This window comes from Meleagris gallopavo, chromosome 2 (assembly GCF_000146605.3).
Source record: "Meleagris gallopavo isolate NT-WF06-2002-E0010 breed Aviagen turkey brand Nicholas breeding stock chromosome 2, Turkey_5.1, whole genome shotgun sequence".
Taxonomy (NCBI): domain Eukaryota; kingdom Metazoa; phylum Chordata; class Aves; order Galliformes; family Phasianidae; genus Meleagris; species Meleagris gallopavo.
In genome coordinates, this window is record NC_015012.2 from 57,356,783 (window position 1) to 57,384,713 (window position 27,931).

Consider the following 27,931-nt stretch of genomic DNA (forward strand, 5'->3'; position numbering starts at 1 on the left):
TATTAGAAAGTATTCACCTTGAGGAAAAGAAATATAAAAGTAGAAAATAAAATCCCACTAATATTTAAAAGGTCATCTTATTGAGAAAAAGGCTTACCGAATTGGCTTGCTTCCGAGCTTGGTTTATCAGCTCTTTTATCTGAGAAATGTTTTTCCCTAAATTATCCTGAAGTTCTTTGATTGGCTTGAGTTTATCTAGTAGGCGATCTGCCTCCTTTTCCAGGTGTTTTATACTAGAATCTGCATCAGCAACTTCATAAGGAAGAAGAAAGCACAATTTTAGAGCGGTGTCAGATGGTAATTATAAAGAGTTATTTAAAAAAAAAAAAAATAAATAAATAAAGAAAATTCTGCACAGACAATACTCAGGCAATACTATATGCTAATATGAGGTATACACAGACCAGGGAGCTACCTGAACAGAATTAGGTCATTTATGAACATTTAGAATGAAGTTAAAGTAGCAACAGAAGTAGATACAGATGTTAAACAAGAATTTTGAAGCAGTAACTATGCCTCGTGTCAGCATAATAAGTAATGAAAATACTTACTGGAGCAAAATACAGTTACGAATGAAGTATTTACATGTGTTTTTTCTAACCCTAGTTTTAAAAAAATATGCTAGATTAATGAAAATTGATTAGTTTCCATTAGTAATTTCTGCAGAAGAGCTAGAGGATTACAGTTAAATGTTGAATTAACTTGAAGTTCATTCTTAAATTATCTATAATGGCAACAAGAACAACATTTTTTTATTCTGATCACTTAACATTATCTGATAGCTTAAAATTATGTATATGTATTGAAAGCAGATTTTAAGAAATGGTAGTCATATGTAAATATTTTCTTTTTTCTCCCCCTCAAGTGAAAAATGTTTTTACAAAGGAGATTTTTTTATTTTTCTTTAAGTTTCACAGGACATTTTTTTTGCCTTTCAACCTACGACTGGTGAACAATGCCTTCTCTTTGACACTTTTTTCAGGAGATGTAAAGATTGCAGCACTTGACCAGTGTGAGGGTATGGAATTGTGTGGATGACCGTGAAATGGACAAATCAGTACTTACCAAAAGAATGTAGATTGAATGGAAATAGTAATTATTATAATTGGGTAATGCTTACAAAGAGCATGAAAGTCTAGTTATCTGGTTTTTGAATACTAACTCAGACCAACTTTCAAGATGTTTCCTACAAGTTTCATAAGTTAGGCTAGTTACCAAGCCACTTTATCTCAGAGCCTTCAAAAAGTAACCATTTGAATGAGCAGTGTGGAACACCATGCATAAGCTTTGGCAGTAAGCAGTGAATCATCATTATCTACTGGAAAAGGCACAATTAAAAAAGCAAGAAAGAAGACATACGTACTTATTTCTGTAGGCAAGATAGGGAGACGAAGAAAAGAGAAAAAAACAGAACATAGCATAAGAAAATGTTTTGAAGATCTAATCACAAATGCAAAGTAAGTTAAGGGACAGGATTCTAGACCTGGCCTATTCTAGACTCAGAAATGCCAAGGTTTAGGCCACTTGCCTGTTATCACTACCAAGCCAGATGTCATTACCTTGTAGATCTGCTTGTTGCATAACCTGCCATAATATAACCACATTATTTCAATCAAAAACTGTTTTTAATGTTGTCTAAAGTTCAAGGGATCTTTCTGTCTGATGGTTATTTTTGAGGTTCACACATGTATTTCAGCCAACGAAGGTTCAGAAATTTCAGATAGGAAGATAGTGACAAACAATCATTTCGCTAGTACAGCTAGAACTTTAAAGGGATATGTGTCCATGGAATGAGACTAACAGTTTCCTAAACTAGATGTTTTAAGGTGCCTAGTTTTGCTAAGCTGACCACAACCTGGAAAACACAGATTAGCTGAGAAGTTAGTCCTTCAGTAATTTCGTAACAGTATTCAGCCCTGGCTGTACACACCTATGCAATATACTCTGGTAATCTATAGTAAAATATTATACAGTTTAGAACTCAATGTTTTCCACCATAACCATAGTGGAAATTGCTAAAGAAGTTGCTAAAACGCTTGCTAAAGAAATTGTTATATTTGATAATAGGCTTCACTACAGAAAAACAGCCTTAAAAAACATTTTCTTTTTTATCTTTTTTCTTCTTAAGCGTCTTCAGTATTCTACCAGAAACAGTAACTTGTATGAAAGACGTCACGGCATTTTACCCAGAAGTATTTGCCTGGTTGACTGGAGGCTGGATTAGTGCAAGGAATTTTACATGAATCAAGTAATATATTGTCAGTCAAGGACTGATTCTTTAATTATTCATCTATCTAGTTTAAAGACTAGTCTGTGGATCAGACCTACCAACCCACTACATGTTCAACCTGCTGATGGAAGCTTTTTTCACAGAATAGTGAAACAATTCACACAGCAGAAATAGAAACAATAGCTTTCTTTTTATCCCAGCATAGTAATGCTATAAGGGTGAAATTGTTGAGTGTCTGTTTCATTTTGAGATGTAAAATGAAAACCAAAACAACAACAACAAAAAATCCATAGCAAAAAATAACTTACTGTTCTTGATAGGGTCCTTCACAACAGCATTTGTTTTTGCCACATCATCTGCAAGCTGACTGTAGTTGTTTCTCAAGCCAAGGAGATTCTGGTTGAGGTCTTTAATCTGGGCCAGGACATCATTTGCAGAATCGTTGGCTTGTCTTGCTTTGTCTTTAGCTGCCTGTACCTTTATAGCTGTATCTGTAGGTAGAAAAGGACAATTAAATGACTACCTAGTGTACAGAATTTGTTTTCATACATCTCAAGAATAAAGTTGGGCCAAAATTCTACCATCTTAAATTGTGTTGTGTAGTTCTTTACTCTTTAGGATCTTCACATGTAGTAAGACATTATTAATTGTATGTCTGGATTGCAGAATCTGATCCTCTGTTTTTTGAGACTACAAATACTCCAGAAGAGAAGAAAACACCCCACAGTGAAGTTGAGTAAGTTGTGTTACTTGCAGGAACACTCTTTGCCACCTGCTTCCCACAAAATCATGAAATTGCTCTTGGAATTGCTTTCTCGCTGTGTTCTCCAATATGTCTTTGAGTCCCTCAGTCATAAGAAAATTTCAGAGTGCAGCTTGGAAGCTTGGACACCTCTGAAATGACCATGCAGCAATAGTGCCACTGACTCCTTGTTGTAGTCAGTGCAGTTAACAGACTGTACTGCAGTACTGGGAAAGCAAAGGAGGATGTGTTTGTTTCCCAGTTCTGGCTAAGAGATGGTTGATAAGAGTGTTTATACCAAGATTTGCTTGGGGATGACCCCATGCTCTTGACTATATGAAGACACGGGAAAACGCAGACACTAATTCCATTTCAGGGGATCAAGAGTGTAAATTTCCAAACAGATGTGTTCTTCACATTCTGTGGATAGTCTGATGCAATCAAGCCTTGGCCCAGAGAAAAGACAATGCTCCCTAAGGCTGTAGAAAATTGGAAGGTTTGTCTTGAACCCTTTTGACTTTTTTGAGCAAAATCATATTATACCTGTCCTCCAAACTACTCCACTCTTATTTCTGAAAGTTTGGCTTTGAAAATACCCCAAGATACAGTAACACCTTGAAAACACAACTGAACCTTTAATCAACCATTATCATCATCAATACTGACAAGTGAAATAAGAGAGCTCTCTGATTGCCTTTTTCCAATTTCTTTTTTCATCTTATCTAAGTACCTCTTTTTTAATTCATTATTACAGGTTGCACCCCTTTCTGGCAGAATGGAAAATGGGATTACCTTGTTACTTCCCTCTATTTGTCATACCAATTATATTTATTTTCAATCTATACCTCAATGTGTAGGTCCTTGTCCTAAAGGTGATCTATCCCTCTATCTCATTTTGACTTTTTTTGTTTGTGTGTTTTAGTTTGGTGATTTTATTTGGCTATTTCTATAGCATAGACACAAGAATTATTAGTTTAAGATGTACTCTGTTTCCCTGAAACCTTGAAGAACAAAGTACATGACAGGGTCATTTTCTCTCCTGTCCTCATTGGTTATTTCCTTATTGGATTACTAATTTACTGTATTTTCTTATTCATGCCATTTATTTTCTCTGAATTTCACTCTTATGACACATCTACTTGCATATGAGAGTGTCCTTGTCCCAAGAGCAAGCACCCTGTAACTCTAATCTGACAAGAGCTTATTACATTGCTAATGGCTGCATATTTCACGTGTCTTTTACATGCTTCATACTCAGTATTTTGTCTCTTAAGGCCCACTGGCCTCCGAGATCCATTTTATTTGACCAAGACATCTATCTGCGCACAAGAAGAGTAGCAGTTATGTCAATTCCTGTGGTCAAAATCCAGGAAGTGGCATAAGAGGTGACATATTAAAGCAAATTCTTGTGAATGCCTGATTTCAAGGAGTGCTACATCTAAAACAAAATGTTTCTGCTATCTGAAATCATGAAGACAACAATGTGCAAGATGAATAATTTCTCACACCAAGTTTTTACTTGTAGTGTTGACCTCCCAGACCTACACAGATCAGAGAGAATATAAACTTTCTTCAGAGACTTTTCTTAAGCATATATTCAGTTTATTAAAATGCAGGGTCTGTTAGAGATAAAAGTTGTATCAAATGACTGATAAAAGTTCCTCTAAAAAAACCAAAACATTCCATCTATTACAAGAAAAATACTAAGAGAGCTTAGTTCTCTGTCTCTCACCATCACAACACAAAGTAGCTAACATCCCAGCACTTAAGGATTTTAATTGATATAACAGATTTATTTATTTATTTATATATTTTTTTCCCCAGAGGTGGTAGATAAAACTATTAGTAAGTATGCTTAGTACTTTAGGACTCACTGACGAAGGCCTGTTTCAGTTCTAAGGCACACAACGACAAGCTGATGTTGAATTGATATTGCGGCATATGTCACTGGGAACATGTTAGAAAGGTATGACAAAAAGAGCAGATTCCATTTTGATGTTTTCTTAAAAGTCATCAGGTGTTTACTGTTCTTATGTTTCATAAGAAGCATGCTTCATTTTACATGAGTTTCATAAATATACTTTTCCATATTTAAAGGAAAGACTGCCTCATAGTTCCTGAAATCCTTATTCTTCCTGAAGCCAATCTTTTACAAATTACAGAAGTGGAATTCCTTTTACTGTGTCAAAACACAAACTTATAAAGATAATCTGTTTTCAGGCCAATTCTTTCTAGCTCATCTGTGTCTTGTACAGCAGCCCATGGTCAAAGTGCACGTGACGTGGACTAGATAAAAATCAGACAGATTTTAGGTGATAGAAAATGATGAAATAGGGAGAGATAAGTCAAGCTTTGCAGTACTTTTCCAGCTTACCATTAGGAATGGCTGAGAGCTTCCCAAAGGTTTCATTCAAAGTTTTCAGGAGAATAGAATTCTTCTCATCAGCATCTTTCAGTCTGTTCTGCATGCTCTCCAGGTTATCTTCTTTTCTGTAATAACAATAATTTGCAAGTTGTTTAACATTAAGATAATAAATAACGTAAGTAAGTTTAGTAAATTCCCTTGTAGGTATCAACAATAATATTTTCAGTTTAAGTTCCCTGATTCCATTGTATCTAAATGCTTTATTTCATTTTACTGTTCTGTTTGTCAGAGGTTTTCCTAAGGTTTACAGAAGAAAGAAAAAAAAAAAATTGCAATCACAGATGGAATGATTTACTGAGACTCATAAGAATGATCCACTGGAAGATTCAAGTATGAAGTTTAGTCATAACCTTGATTCTTATATCCAAACACTACACGCATTTTCATATTAAAGATGTTGCCCGGGACAAATGACTTGACCACTGTGTGGAAAGAGATCATGTCAGCTTACTGCACCATTTGGAATGACCAAGGCATAGCTCTCATGAATCTTCTAAAAAATAACCCATGTTGATGTAATACTTGAGGTAAACACAGCATATCACCCTATCATTAATATGAGGAGACTACACTAACAACACATCATTATGAAAGATGTATATATATACATATAGGAAAAAGTCCTCCTAATAAATCAAAACAGTTGTACATTACAGACTGTAACAAACTGATGTTATCTTTTATGGATCATTTCTGTTCTTCATCGATTGCTTTGAATAAAAATCATGGAGGGATTTTTGGAACAATATTCAGCATTAGCAATAATTTTACAAACTCAAAAATGAGATTCTAGCTAAGCTTTACAGCTATTTAAACATAACATTAAAATTTTGAAATAATGTAAGTTTGGCAGAGAAAATGCTTAATGCTTAAACAACTATGTTAGGGAACATTTTTCAACGTTTCTTCATATCAGTATGGAGCTCTTCAGAACTGGCAGGTGGTTATTTATTAACTTAAAGTCATGCCTTGTTGGGAAGCTAATTCAATATCATGGTGCTTGATAGCAGAAGGAGGAGAATAATTTTTGTAAAAGTAGTTTAAGATAGAAAGTATGACAGTGACCTTCAGATGTATGACAGGTTATTGAAAATAAACACGTGGTTTCTGGATACATATTGAAGTAGGTCCTGGAATAGGAAAATATACTGGAGAAGAAATTTCTCAGTGAATAGGCCACATACTTGTGAAAAATGGAAAGTATCACTTTCAAATAAGGAACAATAATTAGACATATTAGATCTCCAACAGCATCAGAGCTGTAGCCCTTTGTGAGAGAATAAACAGAATTAATGGGTTAAAAATGGGATTGTGGAATCCATGGATTCTAAAAGAGAACGGTTTCTCAAAACTAGATGTGCAAAGAGCAACTTGAAATTAGAAAAATGAAACAAAATGCATATTACCTCCAAGAAACCATTAACTAAATCTTCCAAGACTATTTCCAAGAAGAAATGGTGAATGGAATGCAAATGAGAATCATTTTTTTTGTTGCTAGATCCTTTGAAATGCCATTCTGGAAGGGATCTTTTTGCCTCATTTAAATCAGAGCAACAGTTCAGGTGTGCCTAGAGGCAGGTCTTAATTCTTGCAAAACGCCCCAACAGAGGAGCTGGACATTGGTGTCTTGTGTGAAAGTCACAGTTAACAATAGAATAAAGTTGGGAGGAATCTTCATAGATTTTAAGATTATCCTTTCCTCAAAAATATTTCTAAGTGGTAGTTTTTGGCTCTGCAGATGAATGAAACTACTCCTAATTTGATGTTAAACTAGGATGAACACATAGGATTCTGCTCTTAAGTGATCTGAGACTTTATCTGAGTTCATTTGTCATTAACTAATAATACTGACAAAACTGTTTTAACTTCCTCCATTCAGTTTTGAAATCACGGTGCCTGATAGTTCTTTCATATCTCTGGTGGCTTTCTCGTAATGCTAGTGTTTATGAAGTGTGTTAACATTCCTGACATGTTTGATTAATTTCAAGTGGTGGTATAGTAACTTTGTTGCATTAAATTAATATAAATAGGTTCTTTTTCTCCTCTTTACTCTGCCAGATATCTCTCAGATGATCTCTCAGTTATAGAGAGAATTGCAGAATCATGCTTCCCCACTTCTGTTTTCAGCTTTGAAACCGTGACAGCAATTTTTATGGATTTTATTAAGTGAAGTTTCCCTAGACTCCTGAATTTGAATACTGAAATGTAATGCTTAATATTTTTTTCTTTTAATTTCTCAAATGTACTGTGTTTTTGTTAAATATTAAAATAATGAAACCATAAATAAGTGCCTTGAGGGAGCTTTTCATGGAAATTGTTTACTTTGCACAGTGATCATAACATGAAACTATATTTTAAAGTACGTTTCCCTACTGTAACTCAGATAGCTTCTTTGCTAATTTTGAGCTAATTTTGACAATGAATCACAAACTGAACTAAATTCACTTCAGGTTTTCCCCATCCTTTAATTATTGGCATTAACAAAGGATGCCAGATCTGTAATTTGAAGTCCTGAGATCCTCAAATTATCATATAGGCGAGGTAAAATATGGGCAGCTACAATTTAAACTTTTGCAAAATGCATACCTTATCTGACTTGGGAGAGGTTAGTGAGTCTGTACGGAAAGATGCCAGGCACTGTCAACTGACATTAAAGTGTTGGTTGAGAAATATCTTGAGAAAAATATGTCATTCCTGTTTCCACTTGATTAGATCTGCACAAAGATGGCACAAGATGCCAATCAACATACAGGGATTTTTTGGTTCAAATCTACAAAACTATCTATGAATCACTAAAACTAAACCCTAATGGGTAAGGAAGATCCTGACTGACTTTGCAGGTATGAATCTTTACACTTTCTGGCTTGGTTAATGTAAACAAATACTTTAAATTTCTGTTAATATTTCCATGATTAAACATTGAATACAGAATAAGTATTATCCCTTTTCCTTCTGAGTGAACAAAATATAGTGAATCAAATAAAAAAAATATATCCTTACACTCATATGTTTCATTAAGGAACTTAGTTATTATTTGTATTCAGTGATCTATTTTTACAAGAGACGAGTTCTTGCAAATCTCCACAGAGCACATACGTATGTGGATGGGTTAATTACTGATGGCATATCACCACTGCAATGTGAGTGGAAACAGGAATATTCTGAAAGCAGGACCAAACACAGTTGAGACTATGTTAGAAGGTCTCATAAGATGATACTGTCTTAGAAGGTATCGTAAGGCCATGTTACCCAATGTATGCTCCCCAAAACAAAATAAAGGTTGAAATCTCTTGAGAAGCTACACACACAGCTGTTTTTACTGATTGGATATTGCACAAATTAACTGGCAGTTACATGCATCCCTTTCTATTATGTTTGTTTTGCTTCTTGCAAGCAGCAGTCTTGCTTCCCTCAGTCTCATCCTATCAGGAGGATGAGGAGTGACAAGCTAAATTTTTAACCTGAAATGAAGTAAGATTTACAAATTAACAGGGAGAAAGGATTTAATTAGAGAAATATGGCTAATGATGGTTAACTTTTTAAAAATAGTCTTTTCAGTATCATCTCATGTACAAATATAACACTGAATATTTTGTACAAATATTAGGCAATAATTTCCTGAATGCAATATGCCAGGCCAGTAAAAATCCAAAGCAGAGGAAAATACACAACCAAGGTATATAGCTGTGCCTATCAGCTGGAAAATGTTTTGGCTAAAAATATTCATTTGTTGTCAGACAAAACAACACTCCTCAACCTGTCAATTCTTAAGCAAAAGAAATGACATGAGTTGAATTTCAGTAGCCACCTGACACAGTCTCCAACTGAAGAGGTGTTTTTACATCTTATTTTTACTTTTCATTGATCAGTTTTGACAATGCCTCCAAACTGCACTGGGCAAGTATATTTTTAAAACAGTAAATTCAAAACTATAAGGAAGAAAAACTGCTCCTGGCAAACTAAAAATCCCCCAAGGCACAGAGAGAATGAAGCTGATAGACAGTAGCATTCATTCATTTGTAGCCAAATTTTCAAAACTCCTTCTTCGCTAGTGGAGTAGATACAAATTTTCCTCCTTCCACCAGGGTTATTCCTTCCAACTTATATACCCACAGAGAATGGAATTATTAAATCTCCATTTTAATAGCTTCTGTCAGAAGCTTTGCTTTGTAAGGTCCATTTCAGCAGTTTTTGATAGTAATATAAAGCATTTTCATGATTAACAGCTGTTTTATACCTAGTGTAATTGACCACAAATCAGGGGAATGTCATAATGTAGCAAGAAAACACTCCCATCTCCATCATAGTCCTGTAGTTCAGGCAAAGAAATTTTAAACTAATGATCACTTCTGTCTACCAGATCATTACAGAGTGTCCATCACCCATTCTTCACTTTCAGTAGAGACCTTGAACAGGGTGGCTTTGTAAGAAGTATAGGAAAATACATCTCTTCCTGTTAGTTTTACACTCAAATCTCACTTTTATTCTGAACACGTCAAAACATACAGAGAGATTATGTTCATAATACTACTAACTTCATCACTTTGGAGAAAAAGGAGGGTGGGAAAAACAAGCTGTTTTTTTCATTTTATCCTTATATATGTCTATGTGGATCAACACGTGGAGCGTGGACAAGTTTTATTGGTTGGAAAAAGGCATACACTGAAAGTTCAGAATGTTTGTGTATACGGAGCATATTAAATCTAAAGTGTATCAGAAAACATTAGGAAAATTGCATCTCATTAACATATCTTCAGTATGGAGCAAGAGCCCAGATGAAGATCAAATGCTTGCATGATAAACACTGCTCCCTAGTTACATTAGGATTGCTTTAAGAATCTTTAGAATGCTTAGATCACTTCAGAAACTTGAAACAGATATCAACTGAAATTCTCATTGGAGTAAAATGGGAAAATAACATCATTTTTTTCCAAAATCTCTAAAGTATTGTCTTATTGAGGTTGCATCTTTTTTTTTTTCAGGGTTAAATTGGACAGACTTGTGAGTACACAGCATTGACTTATATCCAAGTACAGACATTTTGATTTTGTCCTTGAGAACAGAATTGAAAGAGCACAATTACTCTGATGTAACCATCTGTGGAGCACACAGAGCTACAGACTACACTCTATGGTGCAGAGAGGCAGTACTGCCTTTTTAGTGTGTCCAATACACTAGCTATGGCAAGTTGGTGCAGTTTACTTTCCAGCAAGGGGCATTAGCAATATCCATATATTTTCCACTTCCGCCATGTTACGTAGATAGTCTGTTGGCCTCCCATAATAGTTTTATGATTTTCTGAGAAATATTTACTGAAACATGCTGGCCTTAAATTAGTACTGAATCTGGCAGCAATGTCACAATAAAGAGTAATCTAAATACAGATATGAGATTTACTTGTAAGTATAGACAGTTATTTTCTCCTTAGAGCTACTAAAAGAAAATAATGTTTTTAACTTTCAAACTGTATATGATATAGAAGCGTAATTGACATGATTAATAATTTAGTCTTATGACCTTGTTAAACATTATGTTTACTTGTTAACTAGCTGACATCCCAGAGCAGCCAGAAATAAATGAAAGTTAAATAATAGCCAAATGATGACTTTGTGTTATATAGATCTAATTTTTTATGTTGTGTGGTTTTTGTAATGCATATTCCAGAAGGCCAGTGAAAACTATACATGCTAAAACCTCAAAAATTAGGCTCCATTATAAAAATCTGTCTTGTTTTAAATAAAAATTATTTTTACCTACGCAGTATCACAGGCTTCAGGTATCATCTCTGTGACAGACAGCTAAATCTCAACCTCGAATGTTTACTATTTGTGTTTTTTTTCTAGTTCTGATGCATGAAGCAAACAAACTTATTTAGCTTAATTTTCAAACACTGATTAGCAAGAAGTTTCATATTGTAGCTGTTTTCTTCCCATCCTTTTTAAAATTTCTTTCATGCCCTAGATCTGTTTTCTTACCTAAATGAGTAAGGACTATAACTTTATCTGTAATTAATTCCATATTAACCCTGTAATAGCACAATAGCATCAGCCAAGTGAATCAGAATAAAGCATAGTGTACACAGCATGAAAAGATTTTTGTAACATTAAATTGACTGGAAACAATCTTTTCAAAATATATACTAAAATAACAGTAAAAAAGGGAGGAGATTACAGAATACTGATTTGGAATAAAGCACTCAGTTACCAACTTGAACATATTCTATCTAAACTAATAGGAAAATTAGTCCATATTTGGATGAATGACCTTCAAAAATAGCTGTATGGAAGACTCATCTAATTGGTCTTCCTCGAAGACCACCTCCCACTAGCAAATCCGACTTCATATTGCCTCCCTATACTTCCTTTTTCTGGCACAATCTCACAAGCATCCTAAAGAGATGAATTCTCTCCAATTGGCATTGCAAATCCTTCTTTTGTATTAACAAGAGCAAAAATATAGTGTTGGGCTGGGCTTTGTGCTATTTTTCTGATAGAGCATTTACTAAATCAGAACCTGGTTTTTTCCCTTCCTCTCTCATTTCCACTTACTGCAGTCTTCAGGAGATGACTAAGACTCCATCTTAGCCTTCTTATCCCAGAAGTGGACATATCTCCCTAGCTGCCTGGGATGCTTGTCCCAAGCATTATGGAAGTGGAATAGAATCTTTTCAGTTGATACTTCGTTCAATTTTTAAAATAGAAAATGAAATATACTTATTTTTCTACTGACTTGGCTTATTTGTAACAGTAACAAAGCAGCCTCGCAGTATTTTTCTTGCATTTAATGAACCTGGATCCCACCTATTGAACATACCTTTAACATCATTTTCTAACACCATGGCATCATTAAAGACCCTGATGCTTTTCTGAAGAGAGCTCTTGGCGTCATCCTTCAATGATCCTTGAGGACCAGATGTCTGCAGAGAAACAAACAGTGTTATACTTACAGGAATGCCTGAAGTCATTAAAGATGTATGAAAATGATCTAAGTGAACAATCATCTAAATTTTAAATGAACATCAATGTGCTCTTAACCATATCTCACTAGTGTTATATTGGTTTTCACAGGACTAAAAAAAGTTTCTTCTCCAATTTATTTCCTTTGTTTTTACGGGAAGCCAGTTCTCCTTTGGAATACCAGCTATGACTTTAATAAGAAGAGAAAATGTTTATACCATTACAGAAACAGATTTGACTATAGAAGCAGAACATTTTCTAAAACAAACAAGCAAAAATCTTTCAACATGGCTTTCTTCCTCCAGCTACAATATTTCTCTTTAGGAGCAGCTACAATACTGTTAGAAGGCAGGCTGGACCTGATGATCTTAATTCTAATACAGAAAACAGAGATGTCTTTAGAGATAAAGTCAAGAATTGGAATTGCAAGGTCAGTAAAGTGAAGATGCAATGAAACAAACAGAATTTAAAAAGACGAGCAAACTGCAGTTAATCTGAAGAAGTTTTATTACTGAATAACCATCCTACTATCTGTCATTAAAAAAAAATCTTTCTTTTGAAATCTCTCTTCAGTGCAGAGACTAGTGGTGTTATTTTTCTAAATTTGATTAGTATTTTCAGTTGGTAGGAAATGCTTTAGGTGCTGAACCAGTTACTGCTCAGTTTGTAAGAATGAACTCAAGTCACATATCATACTGAATGCATTTCTTTGAGAATACTCGTGACAAGCAGCATTCTATATTAGTCACGGGTCAGCCTTGTTACAAGTGTGTAATTAAGAAGCAGCTATTCTTCATTTTCAGGGGCAGATATATACTAAAAAATGAACTGTGTGTCAATTAAATGACACAGTTATTAATACTATTCATTATATAATGAGCAAGAGATGATATATTTCTAACTGCTGAATTGTTGTTTTTCAATGATATATTAAGGAACATATATTGCAATCACTGCCTGTTTCTTTAAAAAAATCTGAAAGAATGCTTTGGATAATCTCAAAAAAAAAGATTTTTTTTTTAAAGGGATATCTCAGGGCACAAGTAGCCTTATGTCACTGGGATGCAGCTATCAAAGATTCCTTATAGTCATGAGGGATGTAAACATATGCTCAAGTTTCATCATGCGATGAGTGATTTTATTAAACCTGGACCTTATGATTGCTGAGCTCACTTGAACTATTAGGCAGTGTATGCAAACTCTTCCCCATATCAACAAAGGCTTTATATTTGAAAGATTAACAAAACTATTTGTTTATAAATTTTATCTTTAATACTTAATATAAGTAGCACTGATAATACATAGGTCACTTCAAAAGTAATGCTTCCTATTTATTTCCATAGAAACCATGATAGATACAAAGAGCACAATATCACTATTTAATACAGCAAAATTCTCAAAAGACCAACCAGTTAAGTAAAAGATTGAAGAAAGAATGCCTGGCCAGATTTTGTGGCAGACACACCTGTCAAATCAGATAATACTACTGTAATTTTCCTACTAGAATTAGAACTTGGGTCCATGTGAGAATGGATTTCAAAACAATTGTTGTTGTAATTATTAAAACACCAGGCATGGTTGACTGGCTGTTAAAGAAGTTTCAATTCAATAGAAAGAAGCTGGAAGGCCAGATTTGCAATGCAAAAGCAAGTTCATCAAATCAGAGACAATAACTGAGTCCAGGCTGGCAATCAATTAAGAAAGAGATTTCAGGAGAACGTTAGTACTAAAAAGTCCCTTCAGAGGCAAATATACTCACACTGATTAAAAGCTTTCTTTTACGGCTATTTTCAAATAATTCTGAAGGGAAGGATTATTCAAGAAATTTGATGCAAAATATAGTTTTTCAGACTTTTTTTTTAAATGTTGAATTATGATGAAAATAACAATGAAAAAAGTAAACATTTTCTGGCTGTGTGAGGTGAACTTATGCAGCAAATCAGCAAGTCAGGGTCACGTTGAATCCCTTTATGATTTAATAAGACTGACAGCTAAATGATTTTGATATTGTTTTCTAAATGTGTATACTTGACGTAAAAATGAAGAAAAAAAAAAAGTAATAAATGATTGTGATTCAAGACTGGAAAATCACTGTGTCCCAGGAATCTGAACTGTATCTAATCTAAGAATGTACATAGCATGGGTAACTTCCTCACTATCTGCCTCCAACTACAACCCCCATCCTCTCCATACAATCTTCGTGCATCTTGACTGCTTGTAGCATCTTGTGGTTGGAATGAGATCTCATTATGTATCCAAACAATGCAATCTTAATCTTGATTTAGAGGCATAAGTGCCACTATATTAAGTTAATACAAAATGCTGCCATAGAAACCATACATCATCCCTCATGGACTGTTTTGTCCTTTCCAATAATTTTAACAAGGTTTACAGCAAAAGAAAATCATCTATCAAATTACAAAAAAGCTCCATGATTTGATAATTAGCAATTATTACAGGTAATGAAGAAATTTAAGAATAAACATCCTCTTAGACTTTCCAGCATTTCAGTGAATCTTTAACACTGTTTCTGTCAAATCATTTACCTTCTGCAAGAGTAGAAGAAAGATTTCAGCCCACAGCACCCTTTTGGGATGGAGCAGATCCCTACAAGTCTCCCAGGGATGACAGTGTGAAGCATTGACTCATGCATTATCAGGGAGAAGATTACAGGCTGCAAGTTTGTTTAGCCATAGTCAAAGCATTCCATGAAGACTCCCCCATCAGTAGATGCTGGAGATGGAGTACATTGTCTGAACACAGACAGAAAACTGATAAAGCCTTGGCGCAAAGGTATTTTCTTTCTTTCCTGAGGTTTCATGAGAGGATGTAAGCATGAAGGAGGTACTATATTGGTCACTGACAGAAGTGTAGGTGTAGCTTCAAGTATATATGTAATCCTCAAAACTGCTCCAGGAGATTTACGTATATAAATTCATCTGCACACTAATAAACTGTTTAACAGACCTAAGCCCTAATTTCTATCTGTTAAATACAGTTCTGCCTTACTTTTAAAATAATTTCTTTTTTCATGTACATTTACATTCTGAGAAGTTTTCACCTCTGTGAGAGTTAAGGTCAGTTAATTTTCACCAGTCCTGGGTACAGCTGAGAATTCCAAAGTACCAAAACATTATGAATGGATTACTTCTCAGGACATCCTCATGTCTTGAGGAGAACTGCTAGGCAGCTTTATGCTGTTAGCATGCAAGGAAGCTTAGGGAGTCAACACAACTGCTCGGGTCCCACTTCAAAGGGAGTCAGAAGAAAGAAGGAAGTAGAACATTATAACCTACCATGTCACCTATGGTACCAGTCACTATTCTAAAAAGCCTATGAAATAAAAATAATTTTTCAAGATGTATTTTAAAACTATGATTCTGTTCCACAATACACAAGCAGGATCAGTTAACATGACTCTACCCCTCAGTCAGTTACTGTCTTGACTAAGTCACAGGATACTGAAGCAGCCCCAAATGCTTGGGATTTCTCATCTGTGATAAATTTATTTTTCTTTTAAAGGGAAGAGCAAATCCATCATAAAAAGCTTAGGAAGAATTTTTCTGTCATATTTTTAATACATTTTTTTCCGCAGTCATTTATCAGGCTTCCTGTAAGCACGATGGATTTGAAGCATCGTTTTGTTTGTGCTTTAAGCAACATTAGCTTAATTTAAAATCAAACTAATTGTTCCTATTAAAAATAAAAATAACTCCAAATTCAGAGATATCACTGCAGTTTGCATAGATTAATCATTCCACTGACTTGCAGGATACACTCTAAAACTCAGCTCAGTATTTACCACTGCTAGTTTATGCACCAGTTTGCTGCTATTGGGAAATCTTCCCCACACCGACCCAACACTATAATTTACTATGAAAGGTTGATCTTGGTGATGTGTCTGCTAGCTTCTGGAGATCAGAACCCTTTACAGAAGATAGGCAACCACAATAGATTTCATAATAAAGAGAACATGGCTCCATTTTCACAAGGAAGGGCAATTATCTGCCTTCTACACCAGGGCCCAAAGAGCATATACTCAAGAAGGAGAGGAGTTTCTAGAGCCTGCTATGTGAGTGGGCTCAAATCCACAAACACTGCCTTCTAGGAGAATGCTTGAACAACAGTGCTCCAGACAGCAATGACACACTCCTCCTACTGAAGCTCAGATTTAAGTTCCTCAGGGTCCTCAAAAAGAGGGAGCCTGATTTATTTATTTTAAGTTATTAAATAGGTGAACAGACATTCAGCTCTTTCCATAAAAACAGACTTGACATGAAATATAGTGAAAGGATAATTGAACATCACAAATATCAGTTAAATTTAGTCCTGAATCCTATTATTATCCCATTATTATTTACCAAATAATGTGGAAACTTTACCATGTTGTGTAACAATGTGATGGTAAGCCACTGATTACCACTGTGTTTACATTTAAAGGGCTGTAGCTCTCTCCATTTTCCTCTTAATCAACTCCTGTTGCACATACACAGCACATAATAAGAACAGGCTTCTTCATAGAGAGGAGATGCTTAGAATCCCTCCTGAACTTCCTGAATATTTTAGTGCCTTTTATTGCTACTCACTTGCACCATACGGCCCGTCTCTTCACCACCATCCCTTTCAAACTATCTATCCACTTCCTCTCCATGGTATAATCAGCCAGTTCACCATCAGATATAAAGACTTTTGAAGTCACATTGTAATTGCTTGCTTTGTTTCTTGACTGCTATACGTGCCTTTTCCCCCTAATCAATCCATGAAACAGCCTCTTGCCTTACTCACTGTGAGTCACGAAAGGAACAAAGGATAGCTATCTGCATTAAAGTCCAATGCTATCTGCATTAAAGTCTAATGCATTAAAAAAAAGAAAAAATCCAGAGGTCCTTATTTACTTCTGCAGCATAATTAGCAGTTCCAGCAAAACAAATAACTGTTTTCAGAGAACTTGTACATGCTAATGTGTGAGGTGACACTTTTTCCTTTCAAGAGAGAAATATAGTAATTAATGTTATTTGAAATAGAATTTGACAACCGAAACTGTCTAAAAACATTTGTGTATTTGTGCAACTAGTTTGCTTTATCCCTCTCCAGCATATTAGTGCTTTTCATATTCTTGCAATCCATTTGATTGAAGTAGCTCTCTGCAAGATACTTTTATGCATGTGCAAATGCTGTTACTGCAATTTGTTTCTGTTCATCTGCAAGTTTCTGTATCAAATACAAGTTCTGCCAACTCTCCTCATCACAACATTGCCACTGTTTTACTGCTAGGCCCATCTCCAATCTCCTTATCCATTCCCCTTTTTCTCTTTCCCCGGGCTTGGGTCCATGGGTCCCCTTGCCCCATTAATCAAGGAACAAGGCCAAATTGGCCCGTGAAGTGTTAACAAATACAAGCTGGCCTTATCAAGTATCACATGACTTAACACTGTTCATTCAAAGCCATCTCATAGTAGCTGTTGGCTTGATCCTTAGGCAGAGACTGAAAGGTAAAAGGCTGATGGAGAATAACAAGAAGGAAAAAAAGAATAAAGTACAGGATTTATGGACAAATTGGCATGTAGTTAAGGTATACGTAGCTCTGGCATTTTGTTCTGTTGTATATATAAGAATCTGTGGTGGCAAGGGTCTCTCGAAGATAATAAAATACATAACTGGGAAAATGTTCAGGACAGTTCCACCAAAAATCTAAGTCTCTTTCCCAAATTACTTATTTTTCTTACCGCTTGCATAGCTTCATTTGCAAGAGCCCTGGCTTCCTTGGCAACTTTTTCAGCTTCATCTATGTAATCCTTGATGTTGGTATAAGCATTGAAAGCAAGCGTGGCATTGAAAGAAAGGTTTTTGGCTTCAGCAAGGATTCTGTTGGGATAGAAAAAGTAAACATACAATTAAGTCTACTATCAGAGCTCAACAGAATATAGCATCCTACTTTTTCAAACCCAACAGCCCTTATTGTTAAACATATTTCTAAGACACAGTGTTAGAGAGAAATGCTACATTGGAAATTTCAAAAGTTATGAATCATGTGTTTCAATGAATTCAAATTTTATCTGTGCAGAAAGACATTAAATGTTTACTAACAAGGAGGTGCAATGAGACAAAAATAATAGATCTAACAGTGCAGTACTTAAAACTATGATACAAATAACATGTATGTATACGCATAACATTGGCTTGTAGGTTGTGTGTTGAACCAGGCTTCTCACTGAAATCTGCACTGGGAGATCATTATGAGCATGTTTTAAAGCAGACTGTATGAACCACTTATTTCTCGGTCTGACTTCCAAACACAGAGATTGCACTAAACCAAATCTTAAAAGTTAATTCTGCTTATCAATATAAAGAATATAACCAATAATGATCCATTCTGAATGGAGTGCTCATGAGCTCAGCTAACTCATTTTCAGGGGAATTTCTAGACACTAAGATAGAGAAATCACTTTTCTTTCACTCTTTCTGTGTGGCATATTCAAATATTATCTACAAAAAGTACTGCATGCACAATAAATTTGAAGATGTCTCTCTCAGAATACACTACAGCCTGCTACTTATGATATGTTCCCTGAAGAAACTCTACGTGGGTCCAAATTCCTACTTGAGATAGACAGAATGGATGTGAACTTGGATTTTTGTCTCTCAAGGAAATGTTCTGGGTATTGAGGTGCATGATAACATAATGGAGGCAGGGACTACTTCACTTGGATGTGTTCCAGCACATAGAAAATACTTAGTCATTGAGAAAGAAAGTGCAGAAAAGAGGGAAATTCATTCTCTAATCTGATAATTTGTATATTCTCTGGAGAACTGAGGTAGCTGGGCTCCAATCCTTGCCTCAGTGAGTATTTAATTATTTCCACAAAATGCAACAGGAAAAACAAAGGGGATGGATTTTCCCTGGACTTTGCATGCAGTGAACAGGGGGAAATAAATTCCCTTGATTGCCACATGATTGAGCTGCATCAGCATCAGTCCTAGAAGAGCCTTCTTTCTCCTCAACTAAAGATGAAACTTAATAGGTTGCAGTAAGTTTTTTTGTGATACTGACTAAGAGAAACGAGCAACCTACAATAGCTATCTAGATAGTAGCTAAAGTACTGCTTAGAAATACGTTTCATAAACCTTCTGGTTAGGAAGGAACTAAAATGAATTTTCCACAAACCAATGACATTTATTCATCAGTGGGCTATTAGGCACAAGGGAAAAGCCTATACTAATACTTCTTTGTATACAGGAAAAATAACAATCTTTTTTTCTAGGTTAAATTCATGATCTGTTCCGTGTTCTAACTCCTACCAGAATATCGTCACCATCAATCAGTAAGCTATTTGAAGCCTTAGGGGGTGATTTGAGAGAAAGAGCTCTTCCTCAATTTCTCTTATAAGATGAAGTGTCATTTTTCAGCAAATTTAGTATTATCTGAAAGATGCCCAAATGCCAGTTGTGAGGATAGATGCATTTTTGAATTCCTTAGATAGATAGATGCTGAAGATTCCTGTAAAGTATGGCTTTACAGTTCATGAACTAAACAACTTTGTCCTGATGTAAGATGACAAAAGACATTGGTATTTCTTTGTCCTGATGTAAGATGACAAAAGACATTGGTATTTCTTTCTCCTTTGAGACTATGAATCTGACCACACTAGAAATTTAAAGTTTCAATAGTTTGCTTTTAAAGATAATTTTAAATGTCTTTTATTCTGCATTTTTACTGTCTACACTAAGAAACTGAAGGTGATGTCTGGATCATATGGAAGTATACATAGTACTGCTACATCATAGTAAAGAATAAAGGGCTACACTAACCCTCCTAAAGGGTATTAAAGTGCTTTAAACATTACCCTAGGCTCCCTAAGGCTTACATTAAGAAAGAAGCACATGTATACAAACACAAAAAGTCTACTTAAGCAGTCAAAAACCTCTATCTCAAAATTTATCTTGTCAACATCTTATTAAGGAGACAAAATACTTATATTTTCACTTCTTCTTAACTTAGTTCCTCCCAGCTTTCCATGTATTTGGATATTTAGATTTATGGTAGGGGGATATAGTACTAGTCATCTACTTTAGGTCCAGACGTATAGCATGACATTTATCATTATCAGACAGTTCGTATACCATTTACAAAAGCCACTTTCTTCTAGAAATAGTACCCTTTAAATCCTTTTTACTCAGCTATCATTATTTTATGTAGTCCTTAAAACATAAATTAGACTACTTAGAAGCCAAAAATTTTGCAAGAATTCGAATCTTTATTAAAGATAATTGTGCCTCTTCCTCAAAAGTGCAGAGCCTGAGTAGAAAAAAATGTGACTGTTCACAACTCTTTGGGATACTGAAGTCTTTAAAAGATGTAAACAACAATTAAAAAAAAAAAAACGAAGACCATATTATTGATCTGGAGGATTGTGGGATACAAGGATAGAGCACAGCCCTGCTGAAAAGGACTTGGAGGTACTGGTTGAACGTAAATTGGACATGAGCCAGCAATGTGCCCTCATAGTCCAGAAAGCCAACCATATCTTGGGCTGCATCAAAAGAAGTGTGGCCAGCAGGTTGAGAGAGGTGATCCTGTCCCTCTGCTCCACATAGGTGAGGCCTCACCTGGAGTACTGTGTCCAGACGTGGAGTTATCAATACAGGACAGATCTCAACCTGCTAGAGCATATCTAGAAGAAGGCCAAAAAAATGATCCAAGGGATGGAACACTTCCCCTATGAGGATAGGCTGAGAAAGCTGGGGCTGTGCAGCCTGGAAAAGGGAAGGCTCTATGGAGAACTAACAGCAGCCTTTCAATATTGAAAGTGGAGCTATAAGAAAGTGGAGCTACAAGAAAAATAGGATCTATTTCCCCTTATTCTATCACAATAGTTTCAAACTAAAAGAGAGGAGGTATAAATTAGATACTAGGTTTTTTTTTTGTTTTTTTTTTTTACAATAAGGGTGGTGAGATACTCGAGCAGTTTGCCTGGGGTGGTGATGGATGACCTGACCCTGGAGACATTCAAAGCCAAGCTAGATGGTGCTCTGAGCAACCTGATCTACCTGTAGCTGTCCCCAGTCACTGCAGGGGAGTTGGACCAGCTAACCTTTAGGGGTCCCTTCCAACTCAGATGGTTCTATGATCTTAAAAAACAAAACTGAAAGCTTTTTATTCATGCAGTGCTTTTCTAGAACTATACGGGAAGAAGTCTGGGACACAGAATATCCATAATATATTTGTAAATTTTAGAGCTGCAAATTACACTTCCTTTTTATTGTTTTCTTAAATGCAGACAATCAACAAAACAAATGCGCTCCCCTCATTCTCTCCCAGTAAATGAAAACCACTCTTCCAGACTTTCAAAAAAATTATACTCATGATGAGTTATGTCATTCTTACAGTCCTTTCCTCTTTGAGCTTGGCTAAATAGAAATGAGAATGTCAAGTAGAGAGAAAAATTTTTTCTTACCTCCTGTTTTTGAAGGGCAGGATATCAAAGCCTGAAAAGAATGCCCTTCAGTTTCTGTTAAGTGGTCTTAAAAAATCTGTTTGATGATTTTACCATCACCAATGAATGGCTGCCTTACCCATCCAGTATTGCAGATGATTCATTCAGCTGCGCTGCATGGTTCTCAGCTTGTAATACCTTTTCTGGAAGCATTTTGTCTTGAATTTCTTGTGATAAATCATCTATTTTATCCTTCAGCTGATCAGACATTGACTGTATCTTATCTGCAACACTTTCCACGTACTGACATAAAATGATATAATAATACCTTTAAGTATCTGAATGCAAGCATTCTGTAGCCCTTTATACATTCTTCTTGGAAGATACTAAGTCATAACTTACACAGCATTGAGGGGAACTAATATGGAAAAAATAAAGGAAAGGTTAGACTGGAGAGCAGAAGGGAAACAAAACAGTATACCACAATTATTTGCCCTTCAATTTATTATTTTACAATTAATAAACTAGAAAGTTTAAATACTTAATTTTGGATTTATATCCTAGATATAGATGCATACGTAGTTATATTAATTCATAAGCATCCTCCCAATAATAACTAGTCAATGACAGAAGTTTCATGTTACATGACCATTTGATTGACTCAAATGTATTCCTGAATATCAAAATACCTTAGTAAGAATTATGCTTTTGGAGACCTGCCATTTCTGTCTTAATAAGATGTCTCAAATTGTTTTCCTTCCCATTTCACCACACTTATTTCCATTCATTACAACAATTTACAGTGCAAGATGGAAATATTGCCAGAACTAGTCATATCTATGTATAGGTAAGGCTGCAAACTCCATTGATAAAACTTTTAAGGTAAAACTTTCAAAAACATTGTGTAAAATGAGACTGCAATCCAGTCATTTCTCTGATCTATCTAGATTTAAAATTGTTGCCACAGGCAACAAATTATTTCTGAATTTTCCTTCTGATATGAACAGTCTTGGTGCAGATAAATCTACATCTAGCTCACAGAGTCACCGTGAGACTATGAACAGGTTTGCTGCATCTGCAATTCTAGGGACAAAGTCAGTACCACAATCACAATACCATATTTTCAAAAGATACAATGAAAAATCATCATTTTTCTAGCTCTTTGTGTAATCCAATGAATCATTTAAATCTCAAACTTTATTTTGTCTATATACCAGGTTTGATCTTCTGTCATAAAGCAATAGAAAAATGATTCCTTCAAATGCAAATATATTAACATTGATAAATAAAAAAGAAAAATAAGGAGCTACTTGAATTAAACGCTTTGTTTCTGTACTGATTGTACTAATTAGATGATAAAACACCTACCTCTACAGCTATGTTGATGTCATTTGTGAGGTTGTTGGCTTCATTAAGGATATCATTCCCTTCCTGCAGACTCTTCTCAACACCTTGCCTGCCATCTTCTACAGCTTGCTTCTTTTTCTATAAGATGTGTTCACATAGATCAAAATGTGAGTGTGCTGAAAGCGATGCCAGCATTTGAAACCAATACAGTGTGTATTTTTTCACCATTCCAGAAGGTCAGACTTCTGGAATTCTCTGATCTTTCCAAGCAAAGACAGTAACAGCAATAGAGCACATTTAACATAAGACATCTTTCTTTCTCTTCCCATCCCCAGCTTTGTATCCTCTCCCTCCCACATGGTACATTTTTTGTTGCTCTATTATAGAGGCTATTGACTGTAGTACTAGGGTAAAATGAATCAGACAGTAATTAGAAATCCTAACCTTTACCTAGATGTACAAGTTTCTCATTTTGACAATTATCTACACTAGTCATGAAGGCAAAATTTGTCAAAGTATTCTGTTGCTTTTGTCTTTATGTCCACTGTTTTTTCCACTTCAAAATAAATATAAAATAAAAGATGATGGTTCAGAAGAACCTTTGGATTCTTGATTTTCCATATAGTAGAAATACTACATACTGTGTAATAATTGTGGTTTTCTGAGTAAGCAACTAGTGATTTCCTGTGTAAGATCCATTAGGTATCATAGGTTAGCCTCATAGGTGACCATGTCATTGTAGTCTAAAGAGCACTATAATGGTCTGTTGGTCAAAGCAGGGATAAAAGAAAAGCAAAACAAAACAAAACAAAACAGAAACAAACAAACAAACAAACAAAAAAACCCCAAAAAACAAAACAACAAATCTTCTCAAAACCACTGTTTTGGACAAGATTGCTGAAAGGGATATCTTAGGCATTTTCATACTGTGATACAGATAATATTTTAAAAACTGACACAGCAGTTGATTATCCAGCCTTTCTCCTTTTACCTTTGGGAATAAAATGCAGAGAATAGAGATCATCTAACTTACGTACAGCACTGTATTTCCTTAATTCAATCAAGCCCACGAATCTCGACAGAACTGAGATCCTGGAACTCTAACCTCATCATTTCACGTAAGGTGAAAGCTCATCAAGATATAAACAGTGGAAAAATTTATCTTCATTAAGTTGACTCTGCACTTAATATCTCAGTTAAATGCTTGTTAATGTACAGTATAATGTGCTCTTTGAGTCTTTGCAATTTAAATTAAATCAAAAGCAGACCTCTTTGCTATGAGGGAGATCATTTATAACGACTACTAACCATGGAAGATAGAGTTTGATTAATTACTGTGTAATATCTGCATACTCTTCCTAGGGGTTGGAGAAGAAGATCAAAGTGCAAACTTCCCGGGAGTAAATATACGATAACAAAGATTTTAACTGAATTCTATTTTGATCTTGCATGAATACTCATACTTGGACGAATTCAACCTCCCCCAGTATAACAAATTCAACAGCATCCCCCACAGTATATAAGCAGTAAGCACTACTTTGGTAAGAGAGCTGTCAAGGAATTTTCCTTTTACAAGCCAATTGTTTCCTGATTCTGAAGAATACATTTGCTTATATTTACATCAAGTTTAGTTATATTTGAATAATATTTTTGTTTTACTTTTTTTTTTCCTTTCAAGATTTAGCTACATAGTGTTCATGCAAAGTTTCAGACTTTGATCAGACATTTACTTAGTCAAGGATACAGCTTGTCAGCACTCACCTCTACCATGGTCAAGTTATTTTTGTTGACCGCAGATAAATAATTAGCCTCTCTAATTTTATTCATAGCATCTCTTAGCAGATCTCGAGCATCGTCAACATTGGTGTGGTAGTTTGTTAACTTGTCCCAGACTTCATTTTTGAGATCCTCATTTTTCTCACTGGGCTCTCCAAATAATTTCTTCACTTTGTTCAAAAGATCTTCAGCATTCCTGCAATACACCATAACATAAATATATTGAATTAATATTTCTTACACCTAATAATCAAAATATTCTTAACATCATGTAATGAAATGGACTTTACCTTTCAAGAGAACACATGCTTAATGAAATGGAATTATGATTGTTCTTAAGAGTATTTTGGGGGGGGGGAGGGGATGAAGGAAGGTAAATTGACATTGTTAATATCTGGTAGTAAATAAGATTTTCTGAAACATTTCATTTATTTGTATTAATACAACACATCCTTTTTATAATCTTGCCTTGCAGCACAGCACAAACTGCTTATCTAACCAGTAATCAAACTCAAGACAACTCATTGGTTCTGTAAAGCTAACAATTCTACTTTGACCTCTTATGGATTTTACTCTCTGCTCTGTCTAATGAAATACAAGTCAAAGAACCACAGAATCACAGAGGTTGGAAGGTACCTCAAGAGTTCATCGAGTCCAATTCCCCTACTAAAGCAGGTACCCTACAATAGGTTGCACAGGCAGGCGTCCAGACGGGTCTTGAATATCTCCATAGAAGGAGACCCCACAACCTCCCCAAGCAACCTGTTCCAGGGCTCCATCACCCTTATCATATAGAAGTTCTTCTGCATGTTAATATGAATGTTCCTATGAAAAAGTTTTAGGCCATTACTCCTTGTCCAATTGCTACACAATCGAGAAGAGCCTGGCCCCATCCATCTGACTCTCACCTCTCATTAGATATTTATAAACATTTTTCAGATCCCCTCTCAGTCTTCTTTTCCCTAGGCTGAAGAGACCCAGGTTACTCCATCTTTCCTCATACAGGAGATTGTCCAGGCCCTTTATAATCTTTGTGGTCTTCTGCTGGACTCCTTCTATGAGACACCCAAGGGAACTAGGGAGCCCAGAACTGTACACAGTAGTCTAAACGTGACCTCACCAGGGCAGAATAGAAGGAGAGGATCACCTCCCTCAACCAGCTGGCCACTCTCTTTTTAATACACCATTGGACTTCCTGTCCACAAAGGCACACTGCTGGGTCATGGTCAACCTGTAGTCTACAAGGATCCCAGAATCCCCAAGGTCCTTCTCCGCAGTGCTCCTCTCCAGCAGATCATCCCCTAACCTGTACTGATGCCTACAGTACAAGCCAATGACTGCTCCATGTATTTCTTTGTTTTATGTATTAGAATTTCATTGTGACTGGTCTGTATTACGTCTCCCAAAATACTCTCTTTTACATTCAAGCGATACTACTTTCACTTGATATCTTCCTAGAAAAGATCCAAACCATACTAAGTATTTGAAGAAGAAATAATCAAACATCTGGCCTAATATCTGAAACGTATAATGATCTGGATCTTTCAAATCAGTATGAGGGAACAAAAGAAACATTAGAAACTGCTGATAAAATATTCAAAATTAAGCTGTATCTATACGAGACACTAAATATTTTAGAATTTTTCTATGCATAGAGGAAATTATCTAAGATAGAGGCTTATAAAATCGTGAATACCCTGGATAAGGTGATCAGTTGTCCAATTACTCTCCAAAACCAAAAGTGAATATATCAGGTAATAAGGTCGAAATGCAGGAGGCAGCTTTTAAAGAGTGTATGGTTGACTTATCCAATTCACTACTAATAGGAAACTGTATATAACAGGAGTTTGCAGTAGCTTAAAAGCTATCAGACAAATTAATTGATGAAAAAACACATAGACATTAAGAAAAAAGCTATCCAAGCACATCAACTAAAAAAGCAGAATTCTGGTTCATAGCATCATTCAGTACAAACTCAGTAACATTTATAATATTATAATATTGAAATATTACAAAACACTGAAATATTTATTTCAGAAATAACAAAAATTAGGGGTCTAGAGCAGAAACTGTTGTATTTTTAACATGATATCTTTACAGAGAAAATATTTACTAATATGTCATTTTAGTACAGAAAGGTAACCAGATTACATACTTGATTTTGAAAGATTGAAGGAAAACAAATGAGGAAAAAATCTAGAAATGGAAGAGAAGTTTTAACATCTCTGAAAGTAAGAAGTCTTTACTTCATCTACCTTCCTTATTTAATAGACCAAATCCTGAAAGCAGAACACAATCCCTGCAAAGAGATAACTCACCAAAGAATAGAGATGATTAACAACCTCAAAGTGATAAGGAAATGTGTAGATATTCATAAATAACTATTTCTAGTTGTGTCTGTAAATAATATGAGTGTATTGTACCATATGTGTGCACACACATGCATACACACAGTTTTAAAAATGACTGTTTTTTCTTTATACTTTTTCTCCTTAAAGTAAACATTCAATACACTATCTTATTACATTACTTAAGCAGTCTTAAGTCATTTTTTTTTCAAAAGGCAGCAACAGACAACACTGTCCAGTGATCTTTTCTTCCTCCCCTATAAATTCACTATAAAAATTTCTTGGATCTCAATGGCCACATTGTTAAGAAACTGCCATTAGACATTTATTTAATTCAGTAGATATTTTTATGTATTTCTATTAAAAAGATGCATTCCTTCACCAGGAATGAAAACACTTGCTTTGCATATTTCAAGAAGAATGGCTAGAAGGAGAGAACGAAAAAATCCAACAGCACTGCATTTCCTGCTCTCACTGTTGGATTGATTTCAATCTGGCATGACAGTTTCACATTGGCTGCAGCATTTGAGGACTAAAAACATCATGTTTGAGAGCATTTCCGCCAGTCTGCCAAAAATTGCGAACAGCACTTTCTAAGGTCTGGCTACATTTTTCTCAGTCCTATTTTTTTTCAAGTCCTATTTCTGTGTGGGAGTAGAAAACAGACACCAAA

General features: G+C 35.2%; 1 protein-coding gene across 1 annotated transcript; it reads right to left on the reverse strand.

Annotated features, from left to right (window-relative positions):
- Window positions 1-93: 93 nt before the first annotated feature.
- Window positions 94-25,120, reverse strand: LOC104909793 (laminin subunit alpha-2-like). Its single transcript, XM_019613538.1, has 8 exons — window positions 24,896-25,120; window positions 23,156-23,272; window positions 21,927-22,090; window positions 18,080-18,218; window positions 12,211-12,313; window positions 5,347-5,462; window positions 2,539-2,721; window positions 94-252 (listed from the first exon to the last, which is right to left on the reverse strand). Exons 1-6 carry the CDS (start codon window positions 25,118-25,120, stop codon window positions 5,425-5,427), a joined length of 786 nt encoding a protein of 261 aa, XP_019469083.1. The 3' UTR covers window positions 94-252; window positions 2,539-2,721; window positions 5,347-5,424.
- Window positions 25,121-27,931: the final 2,811 nt, after the last annotated feature.